This window comes from Otolemur garnettii, unplaced genomic scaffold (assembly GCF_000181295.1).
Source record: "Otolemur garnettii isolate 467f Iridium unplaced genomic scaffold, OtoGar3 scaffold00090, whole genome shotgun sequence".
Classification (NCBI taxonomy): Eukaryota; Metazoa; Chordata; class Mammalia; order Primates; family Galagidae; genus Otolemur; species Otolemur garnettii.
In genome coordinates this window covers 1,441,620-1,457,530 of record NW_003852485.1, presented here as the reverse complement: position 1 = coordinate 1,457,530, position 15,911 = coordinate 1,441,620, and the positions used below count along the sequence as shown (strand labels likewise).

Genomic DNA, 15,911 nt, shown 5'->3' with positions numbered 1-15,911 from the left:
AGGTTGCTGTGAGCTGTAATGCCACGGCACTCTACCCAGGGGGACAGCTTGAGGCTCTGTCTCAAAAAAAAAAAAAAAAAAAAAAAAAAAAAACAGGTTTGGGGAGGGGCAAATTAAAAATACAAAATTTTGGATGGCGCCTGTGGCTCAGTGAGTAGGACGCTGGACCCATATACTGAGAGTGGCAGGTTTGAACCCAGACCTGGCCAATCTGCAACAAAAAAATTGTCAGGGGTTGTGGCAGGTGCCTGTAGTCCCAGCCACATGGGAGGCTGAGGCAAGTAAATCACCTAAGCCCAAGAGCTGAAGGTTGCTGTGAGCTGTGATACCAGAGCACTCTACTGAGGGCGACAAACTGAGACTCTGTCTCAAAAAAAAAAAAAAAAAACACACACACAAAATGAAAGGTTAGTCATTTGGCTAACATTTCTGACAGTTTGTGGCCATGTTCATTTACCACTTCAAAAGGCTGAAAATAAGAGAATTTCTCACTCAAGTGCAGTCTACATATAAAAATCTAAAATCTAATGTAATTAATAAAACTACTTTACAGGTGTATTTTATGGAATTTTTAGAAAAGCAGCCACAACAGCTTTTCTGGAATCAGTCATTGCTGTCAGAAAACATTCTCTTAGTATACTACCTCATACATTTTAGGAAAACATGTTATCTTAACTGATTGACAAATAAGCAATGTCTTCCTAAACCATACAGAGAAAATCCAGGTGATATTCTTGGATCTCTTTTACTTACAGTTGAAGCTAATGATCAGATTAACTATATGATTGATTACCCTCATATAGGGTAATCATATTAGGTAGTACTCATGGTAGAAAACATTTTCTAATTAAATAATAAGAACTGCAGGTAGATAATAAAAAATCAATTGCTACTGGTTATGCGGATAGGCTTGATAAGATATCCAAGTTCACGTCCTATTTGTTCAGTTACTCAATCCAAGTCTCTATTTCTCTACAATAAAGACAAAGGTATTATCATTCCTTTCTCACATAGTTGCTGTGTAGACAAGTAATGTAAACACTAAAGTTAAACTCACTGGCATTACTGAGATGCATGTGGTTGTATGCATGTGTGTGTATGGGGGAATGTATAATGGCAAAAATCAGAATTTACCCAAATTGACTAACGACTAAAAAACTATTTAGAAAACTTCATCTATAAAGTTGAACGCCGTAGAAATCTTTAATTGTACATTTCTTATACAGCATCATTAATTATAAGGCCCACCATAAATGAACACAGCTGCAGATATAAGTTCAATAGTTGGGTTCTAGATCCACTGTGTGTTAAGTCTAATATTATACCTGATCCTCCAACGCTAGAAGAACTCAACATATGAAAGAATCTAGGGTATATATTTAGACTAAAAACTGAAAATGGGATAGTTAGAACATTTATTGAATGACTAATATATCCTAATACTTATTTGACGAGTATGAGAGAATATGACAAGGAAGTTTCATTATTCAAAAACACAAGACTAGAAAATTTAAGTAAACTATTAAATAGTATATAAGTAAAAAAAAGTCTCCAAATCTTTATGACCATTTCATGTCTGATACTGTAATTTTATAAAAGGGAGACAAATAGAGATAACCAACTTATTCTAGTATTATGCCATTCAAGAATTTCTAACAAGAATGGCAAAAAGAATGTAATAGGATTGCTTATAACTGCGGAAAAACAGAAAATAGTATTAAAGAGGCTTAAACCAGTAAGAGTTTCTTGTTCTATACAAGAAGTCTACGGCTAGGCAGAACAGGACTATAAGACAACGTAAAGAAGCCATCAATCTTTATGTTCTTCTACATTCTACATCCATAGGCATTTATCTCAAGTTTATTGTCTCAAAGTTGTAGGCTGCTGCACCTCCACACCTCAAGTCCCCTTTCCAGGCAGGGAGAATGAAGGAGCAAAATGAGCCTAGGCTTGCTTCTTCCCAGCAAGACTTTTCATATTTGGAAAAGAAAGGCAACCCAAAGAAACTGTACACAGCTATCAATGGTTGGTCCTATGACATATGGCTACGTCAGATGGTTGAGTATTATGATTTTCCAGCATTCACCACAGAAGAAAAGTGAAGATGTTATAAATGGAATCAGGGCCATCAAAGAGATTGTTGCCACATCCAGGGTGTCCATAAACTTCCTGTGCAATTGACAATGTAAAACTATTTTAAATTGCACACAAACTTTATGGACACCCTGTGTAATAATTCAGTGCATGTCCTCTATTCTACAAAAGCACATAAGACCTAGTTGATATAGGATTCCCCCACTCAAGGCTGGACAGGGACCACCCTCCCCCAGCTGAGGTCAGAAATGAGACCGATCCCATTTCTAGGCACAAACAGGCAGCCCTTTCCAGGCCACACCCTCCAGGCTCTAGCAAGGTCAGGAACAAAGCAACCTGAAATGTCTTAGGTAGTTTCGTCTTGAGTAGGGAACACACACCCTAATCCTTTCCTTGAGACAAAAACTGCAAAGACCTAATAACCTTGCTCCAGGGGAGCGGCTGCATTCATTCATTTGTTAATATACTCATTAAGTTTGTAAAACATCTTATAAAGATGTTTTTTTCCATCTGCCAAGTCCTTGCCAAAATGTAATAAATACTTCGAGACAAAGGGTCCATGTGGGAGACTTCCATCTTGGGTCTTCCCCTTTGCCAGAAGCTCTGGTGATTTTTCTACTCCTTCTGTATTTATTTCTGAATTTTATTTTACTCAATTATTTCATTCTTTTAATAAAATCCTATCTTATGGGGCAGTGCCTATGGCTCAGGGAGTAGGGCGCCGGCCCCATATGCCAAGGCTGGTGGGTTCAAACCCAGCCCCAGCCAAACTGCAACAAAAAAACAGCCAGGTGTTGTAGTGGGCACCTACAGTCCCAGCTACTTGGGAGGCTGAGGCAAGAGAATCACCTAAGCCCAAGGAGTTGGAGGATGCTGTGAGCTGTGACTTCACAGCCTCTACCAAGGGTTAATAAGTGAAACTCTGTCTTAAAAAAAAAAGTCAAAATCCTATCTTATGACTGATCCGTGGTCTGTGGGTTCATTCTTCCAATACCCGAGACCAAGGATGTACCGAAGAAATTCTGCTTAACATAGTAACTACTCAAATGAAGGAATACTGCATGAAAATGTTATCAAAGTTCTAAGTTCAACAAATCCTTCTTGACCATTATAAAAGAGAGGTAGACTATAAGTAAAATCAAGAGTAAATTTCTATCTCCATTACTCTGGTATTTGAACCTTCACTCTACTGTTTTATTACCTTTTCCTAATGTTTTACCCTCAAGCCTTTCCCAGAAACATCCACAAATTACAAATCTTTTCTCTGCCCCAGCTTCCTCAATGTGATTTATATGCAAATGTCTTTTTACAAGTCCTCTCTGGCCCACAGCTTCCATGCATGAAACCTGTTGCATTCCACAAAGAAAAGCTTTCATTTTTCCTCCCTAAATTGTTAAATATATTAATGAAATACAGGGTATCCCAAAGGTTGCCCATAAAGTCACCACACATAGCAAAAATGGGAAGTTGAAGTTAAATGTACTTCTATTTACAAAATATTCATTATAAAATTTTCAAACTACAGTTATTTACAAAATATTCTCTACATCTTGCCCATCCCTTTGTAAAATTTTTCCTAATCTGCCCAGCACCAAGTAGCAGGAAAATTTCCCAACTTTCAGGTTTCACACTGGAAAACGTGAGATCATGGACAAAGAGGTTCTCCATCATCTTGGGACCCCTAGTAAGGAAGGAAGCATTCATGTGTACTAGAAAGAAGAAATATATTTGAGAACAGCCAGAGACAAAGAGGGGAGGGGGAATTAACATTCCCAGCCCCAGAAACTCTGCTCTATAACTCAGTCAATTGAAATGTCAAATCAGAGAGGCTGTTCAACAGCAATAAAAGGTACATCCCACAAGTCTCCTGGACATGAACCCCTAACCAGGCTTTCCACATTACTGGGCATCCCACTGGGACAGGCAGTGTCCCAATCATTTACAACAGTCCAGGCAAACCTGGGTTTAAGGTACCATCTAGTGGTGAAAAGGAAGCAGTGACCTCACAGGGGAAAAAAAATAAAGTTCAGCAGGTAAATTACAAAGAATCTCTATGCAAACAAACCCAATAAAAAGCAAAACAAACTAGACAGAGAGCACAGGAATAAAAAACTAATCCTTCAGGTGGGCGTGGTAGCTCATACCTGTAATTCCAACACTTGGAATGCCGAGGGAGTTGGACTGCCTGATCTCACAGGTTCAAGACCAGCCTGAGCCAGAATGACACCCCATCCCTAAAAATAGCAAGGATTGTAGAGGGCACCTGTAGTCCCAGCTACCTGGGAGGCTAAGTCAAGAAGAATAGCTTAGGCCCAGGAGTTTGAGGTTGCTGTGAGCTATGTTGCCACAGCACTCTCCTGAGGTGACAAAAGTGAGACTGTCTCAAAAAACAAAACAAAACAAAACAAAAAACTAATCCTGCAAAGTGAAGACACAGACATAATTCACAAGCAGCAACAGCAAACAGGGAACCATGATCTCACCAAAGCAAGAAACCAGTGCCTGACCCTAGCAAGTGATAAATGAGCTCTCTGACCAAGAATTCAAAGTACCAGTTTTAAGGAAACTTGGGGATCTCCAAAATAATACAAATAAGTATTAAAATTATCAAAGAAATTTAACAATGAGGTTGAAATCTGTTTAAATATTATGTAACCAATAACTGTTTCCTGAACTGAAAAATACATTAGAGGATTTTAATAGGACAATAGATCAAACAGAGGCAAGATCATCAATGTTCTCAAAGACAAACTGTTGATTAGTTTGATGTACGCACTCCAAATTGTATAAAAAAATCAACACATTGTACCCCACAAATGCATAAATGTATTTATGATCTATGTGTATATGACTTAAGGAAAAAAAAATTACACAGAGAAGAAAAAAGAATAAATAAAAAGAAACAATATCCTAATATGATATAGAAAATAACTTCAATAGACCAAATCTAAGACTTACTGGTGTTCAAAAAAAAGCTAAAAAGATCATGAGGTATAAAACTTACTCAAACAAATAATAACAAGAACTTTCCAAAATTTGAGAAAGATATAAATATCCAGGTACAAGAAGATCAATGAATATCAAACAGGCCAAGAAAGGTAGGGGAAAAGAAATCATGAAGAGAGGCTGATTAACAGGTACAAATATACACTTAGATAGGAGAAATAAGGCCCAGTATTCAATAAATCAGTGGGGTGACTGTAGTTAACATTAACTGATCAAACATTTCAAAATAGCTAGAATCATATAATCTGAGTGTTCCTAGTATAAAAAGATAAATATTTAAGATAATAGATATCCTCATTACTCTGATTTGATTATATGAATGCATCCAATTATCACATGTACCCCCAATACATATATATTAACTATTTTATATCACTAAAAAATTAATAAATTTATTTTTTATTTTTTGAGACAGAGCCTCAAGCTATCCCCCTGGGTAGAGTGCCATGGCATCAGTTACAGCAACCTCTAACTCCTGGGCTCAAACGAGTCTCCTGCCTCAGCCTCCCAAGTAGATGGGACCACAGGTGCCCGCCACAATGCCCAGCTATTTTTTGGTTGCAGCCATCATTGTAGTTTTGGCAGGCCCAGGCTGGATTCGAACCCTCCACCTTAGGTGTATGTGGCTGGCACCTTAGCCATTAGAGCCACAGGTGCTGAGCCAATAAATTTATTTTTAAATAAATTGTTAATCATTTCAAGATAGTCAATTTAGGAAACCATTCTTTCTCCATTCATGCAAAATGCTAGAGCAGTAAGTTTCTGGACTACCTGCTCCTCCATATTATATATTTATTTTTCATTAGGACTATACTGTTATAATTATTATTATTCACTTATATTTATTATGATTTAATTTTTTTCTCAATGACCCAGTCTACCAGATTAACTCTGGAATTATTTCAGCAAGTGCCAAAAAGAAAAAAAAAACATTTTAGGAATTTGATTCATACATTTTTTTTTATTAAGTAATTTGGAAAGAATTGTTATCTTATAACATTGTATTCTTTCCAATCTTGAATATTTACTTAATATGCTTCTTTTATGTCAAATCCAACTAATAACTCATATAAATGAGTATAATACATACCCTATTTACTTCATTTCACTTGCAATTTCACATAAAGTAAGGTATATAAAATTACATTAAAAAGAATAGATTGTCCAATAGTGTTAGTTATGTAGGAGCAAAAGAAAAAACTTCACTTGGGTGGGTGTGGTGGATTGCTTGAGTTCACGAGTTTGAGACCAGCCTGAGCAAAAGCAAGACCCTATCTCTACTAAAAATAGAAAAACTGAGGCAAGAGATCGCTTGAGCCCAAGTTTGAGGTTGCTGGGAGAAAAAGGGAAAATTTCACCAGACCACAGTAATCACATATCATCACTAACAATCCACCCACAGAATTCATGTATCTGAACTGGTAGTCACACTTTCCTGTAAGTCATAAAAGTCTTTTAAATAATTTGAGTTTATTAGAAATAAATAGCATGAGAATACATACCAGGTCATCTATATAATGTTTTTTTACCTTTTAACTAAAAATAGAAAAATAAATCCCAACGTGATTTATTTATTTTTTTGAGACAGAGTCTCACTACGTCGCCCTTGGTAGAATGCTGTGGCGTCACAGCTCACAGCAACCTCAAACTCTTGAGCGATTCTTTTGCCTCAGCCTCCCAAGTAGCTGGGACTCTGCAGGCACCCGCCACAATACCCAGCTATTTTTTGGTTGTACTTGTTGTTGTGGTTTGGCAGGCCCGGGCTGGGTTTGAACTCACCAGCTCTGTTGTATGTGGCTGGCGCCCTACCTGCCTAGTTACATGCACCAAGCCCCAAGGTGATTAGTTTGATAAACTGTTCAGATAATTTACCAGCCATATAAAAATCAGTATTACTATAAATGATATAACTTCTGTGTGAAAAAACATAATCTCTCAAATGTATGATGTTTTGAAATGATTTCCCCTTATAGTGTTTAATATACTTAGGTTTTAACTAAGACTTTTTTATTGATGCCTACAAAAAATACAGTTCCTTGGAATACCAATTTTCAAAAAATCTCTTACCTCACCCATATTTCCAATACTCATCAATGATATTCAAATTAAATATACTTAGCTTTGCATTAACAGTTAGTCAATGAGACCATGATGCTTCTAAAGGTCAAACACAATGAAGGAAATAAAAAGATTTAAGTGACAAGAAAAAATAATTCAAAAGAAGAAATTATAAGTTTTGATGGAGTAATTATTTAATTACTAATAAAAGAAGGACCTTATGGGAGAAATTCTGTGAGGGAGGCATACTAAGAATCATATTTTCCCAATATAAAAAAAAATTTTTTTCCTCCTTTAGTCAAATCAACAATGTGGCAGACATCAGCCATATTAACAGACTTTTTTAGAGATGAGATTTTTTATTCTGTTGCCCAGACTAGAGTGCAGTGAGTGCATCACAGATCACAGCAACCTCAAACTCCTAGGCTCAAGTGATCCTCCTGCTACAGCCTCCCAAGTAATTGGGACTATAGAGGTACACCATCAAATCTGGATAATTTTTCTATTTTTTTTCTTTTTACAGAGATGGGGTCTTGTCATGTTTCCCAGGCTGGTCTTTAACTCCTGGCCTCAAGCAATCTTCCCACCTTAACCTCCCAGGATTACAAGTGTGTGCACAGTACCTGGCCTAATAGACTTTTTTTTTTTTTTGGAGATAGAGTCTCATTATGTTGCCCTTGGTAGAGTGCCATGGTGTCATGGCTCACAGCAACCTCAAACTCTTGGACTTAAGCAATTCTCTTGCCTCAGTCTCTCAAGTAGCTGGGACTATAGGTGTCTGCCACAATGCCTGGCTATTTTTTTGTTGTAGTTGTCATTGTTGTTTGGCCAGCCTCAGTGTATGTGTATGTGGCTGGTGGCCGGTGCCCAGTGCCAGCCCCAGTGTATGTCGCCTAGCCACTTAGGCTATAGGCACCGAGCCCTAATAGACTTTTAAGAATGAAATAATTATGACAATCCTCATCTTTGATCTTAGGAAAAAAAATTAGTTTAAGTAAGTTTAAAATATAAATTTTATATATATTACAATCATACACTAAGTAAAAGTTAACATTTATTTTAAATAACAGTAATTTTTCAAACTTAATATTTATGCAATAAATTAAGCATCTTACCTGTCCAGCAATAGCAGTGAAGTAACTCCACATGGGGTCACCAGCTGAGGAATAGCTGTATGAATATGCTGGGTATCCAGGGTATCCACCAGGGACCATGCTTGCACCTGTTCCAGGTGGTGGGTATCCCATTGGCATCTGCTTTCCTGGCATTTGACTGCTAAAATTTCCAAACTATAAGAGTGTAAAAGGTGAAGGTTAGTAATATAAATTATCATATTTATAGCACCTATTATCATTATTAAAGTTATCAGAAGTCCATTGAAAAGTAGAAAATAAAAACAGTTAACTAAAAGCTTTCAAACATAACTATTACAAAAGGTTTAACTACAAAACACTAGATGATTTACATTAAGACATAGTTAAGTTCAATGGAACTGTAAGAGAAAAAAGAAAAATCGCCAGCCTCTAAGAACTTAATTCTAAATGAAGAACTGGAGGCACAATTTTAAGAAGTGTTTACCATCATCACTGAAATAAATAAAAAGCAAAAAATAGCAAGATTTCACCTATAGTAAAACTATGAAATAAACCTCAAGACACAAACTTGAGATATATGGTAAATACAATAGTTACGACCCAATCATGAGAAAACATTGAGCTGAAACACCCTCTCCACCAGAAAAAAATTTATTTTTAAAAAAGCAAGATGACCATGAAAAGGTCAGTGAGGTGACAATTCTGACCACAGTCCTCTTTAAAACTAATAAAAATAACAATAATTATAAGTAGCTTGTATTTGTTGAGGGCGTTTTCCATTTCAAGCACTATTCTAAATACTATCTATTATTTGATTTTCCAATAATTCTAGGTATAGGAACTTTGTAATAACTGAGGTATCAAAGTATTACCTCATTTTGCATTTGAGGACCTGAAACTTCAAGAGGTTTCCTGTATTGATCAAGGTCAAATAGCAAGTAGTAGACTTGAATTCTAACAGTCTGACCCCAGACGTCATACACTTATTTATTTCTTGCTATGGCTATTTTTTCTCTCTTCTTTTCATTTTGAGACGTGGCACACACTTTTAAAACCTTAGAATGGTATTTTACTCAGCATTTTTATGAGTTTAGAAAATGCTGATGACCCTAACACAACATGCTCAATAAAAATACATACATAAAATGAAATTTCAAATTTTATTTCCACAGTGAGAAACAAAGAAATAAGAACTTTAATTTGTTATAATTTTATTTGTATACAATTAGTAAAAAATAAAATAATTTTGGTAAACAATAAACAAGAAAAAGTAAAAATTTGTTGGAAATGCATCTTCTAAAAAGATGAATCTCACCTACTTAATTAGATAAAGTATACTATCAAAACAACAGCTGTTAGCAGCTAACATTTTATATTTTATTAAAAGATTATAAGAAACAATAAGGTACAGATTGACTGTAGTTAATAGGATTTAAGTTTTAACCATGTCATTAACTCCAAGTAAGGAAATCATGTGAAGTTTTATCCCCTGAATTTTATCCAATGTATCTTAAAATATATTCATTTAAAAAAATCAGCGTCTAGGTTTGGTGCCTGTAGCACAGTGGCTAGGGCGCCAGCCACATACACCAGGGCTGGAGGGTTCCAACCCACCCCGGGCCTGCCACACAATGGCAACTACAACAAAAAAATAGCCGGGCTTGTGGCGGGCGCCTGCAGTCCCAAATGCTTGGGAGGGCGAGGTAAGAGAATCGCTTAAGCCAAACAGTTTGAAGTTGCTGTGAGCTGTGATGCCACGCACTCTAAAAGAGGGTGACACAGTGAGACGCTGTCTCAAAAAAAAAAAAAAAAAAAAAAAAGGGCAGCGCCTGTGGCTGAAAGGAGTAGGATGCTGGCCCCACATGCCGGAGGTGGCGGGTTCAAACCCAACCCCGGCCAAAAACTGCAAAAAAACATCAGTGTCTCTAATCTACATTGCTTCAGCTGTTTGATGGTGCTTTTCTTTCCAGTTACTTACGATGAGGAAACCAGTAAAAAAGAGATGCTTAAACAGAAAATAGTATTTATTACAAATGTTCAAAACACATACAGATAGATGGTTTCTTTATTCTCTCATGGAACGCTCCATCAAATACAGAACTCTTTGATAAAAGCGGAAGTCGGTAAGGAAGTAGCAAATTCTTTTACGGAATGAAAATTTACTACTTTCCCCATTCTACCATATACCTGAATTCAGGAAATTCAGGCAAATTTTCAAGCAAATCAATTTACATTATCTTAAAAAATCCCACGTACTCCCAGGGATAAGGTGTAACTCTTTTGAAGACCACAACCATAAGCAAATGTTGTACGTTAAAAGTTGTAAAGCACATTTCTTCTGGGGGAAAAACAAACAAAGATACAAAACGCTAGCTTCTACCCACACACCAATGGATCATTCCGCATTCCCACTTTGTTAACACAAAGTGCGCTCACTCACTTTGGAAATCGCTGACACCAACACTAAAGCTTTGGGTCCTTTCCTGCAAAGAAAGGGGCTAGCCACCAGGATACTTCTTTTACAACTCCCAACTCCCAAAGGTGATGCAGGATAATGAGTAAATATTGAAGAAATAGTAGCCCTCCCACATTAAAAAAAAAAAAGGATAGAAAAGCAGATTGCTTCTGATAGAACAGTAAAGTTTAGGCGACGCTTAGAGTATAATCTTAATTATTCGATAACAACTGAAAACAAACCAAAAAAAAAAACAAAAAACAAGAAGTGGTTAAAAAAATTCATGAAGAGGATCTTCAGCAAAACTGACTCGGATAGAGGTTGGACCACAGAAGATTACTGCAACAAGAACAGGACAGTTTGTTCCTGCTTTCAGGGAAATAAATGCCTAAACACATATCGCTTCCTCGGCGGCCCAAGGACGATGCTTCGCGGCCCTCAAAGACCGAAACACCTGCAGCGCCACGTTCAGCCTCAGTGGCGCTCGACACCGCCCCCCCACCCCCACCCCGGCTCCCAACATCCCGCGGAGTCCCGGTGTCGCCGAAGACCAGACACAATTCCGCGGGGTCCCGGTGTCGCCGAGGACCAGACATATTCCGCGGGGTCCCGGTGTCGCCGAGGACCAGACACAATTCCGCGGGGTCCCGGTGTCGCCGAGGACCAGACGCGGGCGCGGAAAGCAGGAGCCGGGGCGGGCGGACCCGGTACCTCGGCACCGCCCCACGCGCGCCACACCCGCGAGGGCGAGGGTCCCAGCGGTGCGACCAGGACTCACCCCTCCTCCATATCCCGGGTAGGCCATGACTAACGGAGCGAGCTCGTTCGCCCGGCTGAGAGAAAAGCACCGACGCCGGAGAAGACGAAGCTCAAAGACTCTGTAACCGCGAAGTCCGCTCCTCTGAGGCCGCCCCTTCACACAGGACAGCCCCGCCCTCCCAGGTTGTGATTGGCTGAGCACTGCAGTTCCGAGCACTCTGAATGGCAGCCCTCCCCTTCCCTGAGGTTAGTCCCACCCTTCTCGGCTCTGATTGGCCGTCTCCGTACCGGCGCCGGGCCTGTCCCTCCTCAGGTTCTTATTGGCTTGCTCAAGTTCTCGCGCGCTCTCCCTTTAAACCTTGAAGAACCCTTTCGCCGTAACTTCTGAGGGAAAGTCTTCGTGGTGGTCAATTTGTCACTTAAGTTTCGTTTCTTCCAAGAAATCCCGAAGAGGCAAGCCTGCGACCTTTTTATCTGTTTCTCTAACATACGAAACACATCTGTGAATTTCAAAGTTCGCATAATTACATTTTTTTAGTGTAGACTTGATGTCACCTCAAAACTTGGAAAATGTAACCACACCTAGGCCCCGAGGACAGTGCTTCTGCGCCAAAACGCGGTGATCGACACATTTTACTAAAAGGTTATTTGCAGTCTTTTGGGTAGATAAATGGTGACGTGAATTTTCAGGTTCAGAAAATAAAAATACATGCTGTCTACATTTTATTTTCAAATACAAAGTATTTTAAAAGCTTAGTTACGGCCCAAGTATTGCACAGGATCTGTACTTATACTAAAAAGTTATCTGTTTACAAGTTGATAACATAGATGGCATCTACATGTTATCTGACACCCTTATCATGACTCCACCTTTTGGCAAACTATTAAGAGGTGCCTCCTACTTAAATATACCGAGAGGAACAGCGTGGTTTTTATCTTTCAGTGAAAAGTTAAATGTTCAATTGCTTTGGATTATTAATACCAATTGACAAGTCTGCTTTTCTCTGGAACTCAAATGAATTTTGGCGTGCTGGAGCTTTTAGAAGGAAAGGACAGCTCTAGTTTTCAACATAAAAACAAACGAAAATCCAGGATGATTTATTTTTATTTTTTTGGCGCAGAGTCTCACTCTGTTGCCCCGGTAGAGTGCTCTAGCGTCATAGCCCACAGCAACGGCAAACTCTTTGGATTCAAGCGATTCTCTTGCCTTCTCTGGCTGGTCTCGAACCTGTGAGCTCAGGCAGTCCCATCCGCCTGGGCCTCCCAGAATGCAAGGATTCCAGACGTGAGCTACCACCTCAGCCCCAAGATGATATTAAGTTATCCTTGAAGAAGACAAAGGCTAACGTGTTTCTTAAAAATAGGTTATCCAAATGGGCTATTAGCAGAGGAAATGAGCCCGGCAGAACTGAGCAGCTATTGCTCAGCTACACTACGGAGAAGGAACTTGTTGGATCTTGTGAAACATATGCCAGGAATAAGCAAAGAAAGAAGGTAATGTAGAAGCTACTCTTGAGAAAGTGTCCATTAGTTCCTCTAATACAGTAAGAAATACATTAGCCAATAAAGTTAGATTATTGGCATAAATAAATACATAAAGGGGAATGGGGAAACCTGCTTAATAAGAGGAAAGAACATAGGATTATTTAGGGCATCAAGTGATAAAGCATTAGAATGCAGAACAAACTGTTTCATTCCAACAGAATACATATTCAAAGAAATGCTTAGAAAAGTTTGGGTGTTTACATTCACAGGGTTAATCTAACTCTTGGGATCAAAACTTTTGTGCATCTTCTTTTCCTCAAAATAGCCTTACTGATATATTGCACTTGTGTATGTGGGGAGTCATGGGTCTCTTGAATTTCTACACACCTAATAAATTTCCCTCCAAGGCAAAGTTTGGCTAGGTTTGCTTAGCAGCCCCTTTGGGCTCAGTGACCATAGCTCAGTGGTTAGGGTGCTGGCCACAATACCCATGACACTGCCAAAGGTGGCGTTGCCCCAGCCAGCTCCGTGGAGCTGGAGGGGGGGAGGGGCAGACAGCTGCCTCCACCTTGGCGGTGTTGGTGCAGAGGCAGCGAACAGAGGAACCAGCAGGCTGGAGAGTAGGCAGGGGGGCCTTCCCGCAGGAGGCTCCAGTAGCCTGAGGGGCCAGACAACTTCTGGGGAACCCCAGCACTGTAAGTTTCCCTCCCCCTGCACTTGGCTGAACAGGAAACCCACCTCCATTTTCTAGGCTTGTCAATTTCATGCACATTTCCTAGGCCTGGGAAAGAAAAGGATTGTAGTCATTCATTTACTGCTGAGCTATGCTAAATGTAACTGCAGAGGGCCGGTGCTGGGTGAATGTAACTACCCAGCCCCACTAAATGTAACTACAGAGGGGCCCGTGCATGATAAATGTAACTACAGAGGGCCCGTGCACGCTAAATGTAACCAGGGAGCCCCGCTAAAAGTAACTACAGAGGATCCCATGTAACAATATCTACCCTTGGACAAAGAGCCTGCAGAGACAGACAGAGAGCTTCCCCCCACACACACTTGGTTTGTTTCTCTCAGCCAGGAACTCTGGAGTTTCTGTATTCTTTTCTATAAATAAATCCTGTCTTACCACTAAAGGAATCATCGAGATCATGGACCTACTGAAGACGAAATTCCGGTATCACCGGGGCTGGCAGGTTCAAACCCAGCAGGGCCTGCTAAACAACAATGACAACTGCGACAGAAAAATAGCCGGGTCTTGTGGTGGGTGCCTATAATCCCAGTTACTTGGGAGGCTGAGGCAAGAGAATCACTTAAGCCCAAGAGTTTGAGGTTGCTGTGAGCTGTGACAACATGGCACTCTACCTAAGGCTACATAGTGAGACTCTGTCTAAAAAAAAGAAGATAGGACTTTTCTAAGTATGAAGCTCCTCCTGTCTGATAGCAAATTCAAAGCATGTGCAGCACCTCCCTGGAAGTTCCACTTTACCTTGTGGGACTTAGGAGCAAGGGGAGTCTATAGGAATAAGAAATTAATGCTACCTATTGTGCTTTGAGTAATGAAGCCCTTTGTCTCTGACCTAGAAATCTCATGCCTTCTGCGAACTTCTATGAAACTATAACAGGCTACATGTTAGCTTGTACTTCAATAAAATATCAGATCCTTCACAATTCCTGACATATCTCTCCTTTTTTTTTTTTTTTTTTCTGACGAAGTCTGATTATGTCACTATAGGTAGTGTGCTATGGTGTCACAACTCACAGCAACCTCAAACCCTTGGGCTTAAGTGTTTCTCTTGCCTCAGCCTCCCAAGTTGCTGGTACTACAGGCACCAGACACAACACCTGGCTATTTTTCTGTTGCGGTTGTCATTATTGCTTAGCTGGCCTGGACTGGGTTCGAACCCACCAACCCCAGTGTATGTGGCCTACACTGTAACCACTGTGCTATGGGCGCTGAGCCCCTGACATATCTCTTTCTTAAAGAAAGGACTACCTGGCTTGGCGCTGTGGCTCAAGCAGCTAAGCCACGTACACCTGAGCTGGTGGGTTCGAATCCAGCCAGGCCTGCCAAACAACCAAAAAATAGCCGGGTGTTGTGGTGGGCACCTGTAGTCCCAGCTACTTGGGAGGTGGAGGAAGGAGAATCGCTTAAGCCTAGGAGTTGGAGGTTGCTGTGAGCTGTGATGCTACGGCACTCTACCCAGGGCTACAGCTTGATGCTCTATCTAAAAAACAAAAAAAGAAAGGACTACCCAGGAAAGTATCCACCATGAAGATACAGAGAGGGCCATGAACAACACAGTATAGCATCGCTCTCCCTACAGCTAATATTTCAAATTATAAGTTATATAAAAAAATTCAAGTGAGCCATGGAGAATTTTTTTAAATAATAGAAATGATAATTTTCCTCCATGATTCAGTCATTATTGTATAAATGTAGCATTTGATGAAAATACAATATACAAAAATAATTTTAAATCATACATTTTTCTTTTAATAAAATACCTCATTATTCTATAAAAATAGCTATTTATAGGGTAAGTACTATCCAGTAGGCACTGTGTGTTGTATTCCCCAAAACAATCCTAATGCAGATACATATATATATAGTATATATAGTAAAATTTTTATATGTTTAATTTTCACATTTTACAAATGTGAAAAATAAAGTGCAGAATTGTATTTCGCCTACCACAGTTATGTAGTTAGCAGCAAAGCTGAGATTAGAACCCAGGCAGTTTGGTTTGCAAAACTAAATAATGCATTTCCCCTTCCATACCTATTGCCAACCATAGTACTGTAATTCAATATATAAAGGGGTTAAAAAGTTACAGTAGAAAAGACAATCTGAGAAACAGCCCAGAAAAATACATTGTTCTGACCAATATTAGTCAATCTAATTACTTTTCCTATACAGGATGCATGCTTTCTTATGACCATGAAGTTCACATGATTAATCC

The 15,911-nt window shown here is 39.4% G+C and overlaps 1 protein-coding gene across 1 annotated transcript in view; it reads right to left on the bottom strand.

Annotated features, from left to right (window-relative positions):
- GCA (grancalcin) overlaps window positions 1-11,525 on the bottom strand; it is a 24,962-nt gene extending 13,437 nt beyond the window's left edge. Inside the window, exons 1-2 of the mRNA XM_012808464.2 lie at window positions 11,486-11,525; window positions 8,274-8,447 (exon numbers count right to left, since the gene is read on the bottom strand). Coding sequence (XP_012663918.1) covers window positions 8,274-8,447; window positions 11,486-11,512 — 201 coding nt within the window. The 5' untranslated portion in view covers window positions 11,513-11,525. The remainder of the gene's footprint in view (window positions 1-8,273; window positions 8,448-11,485) is intronic.
- Between the last annotated feature and the right edge of the window lie 4,386 nt (window positions 11,526-15,911).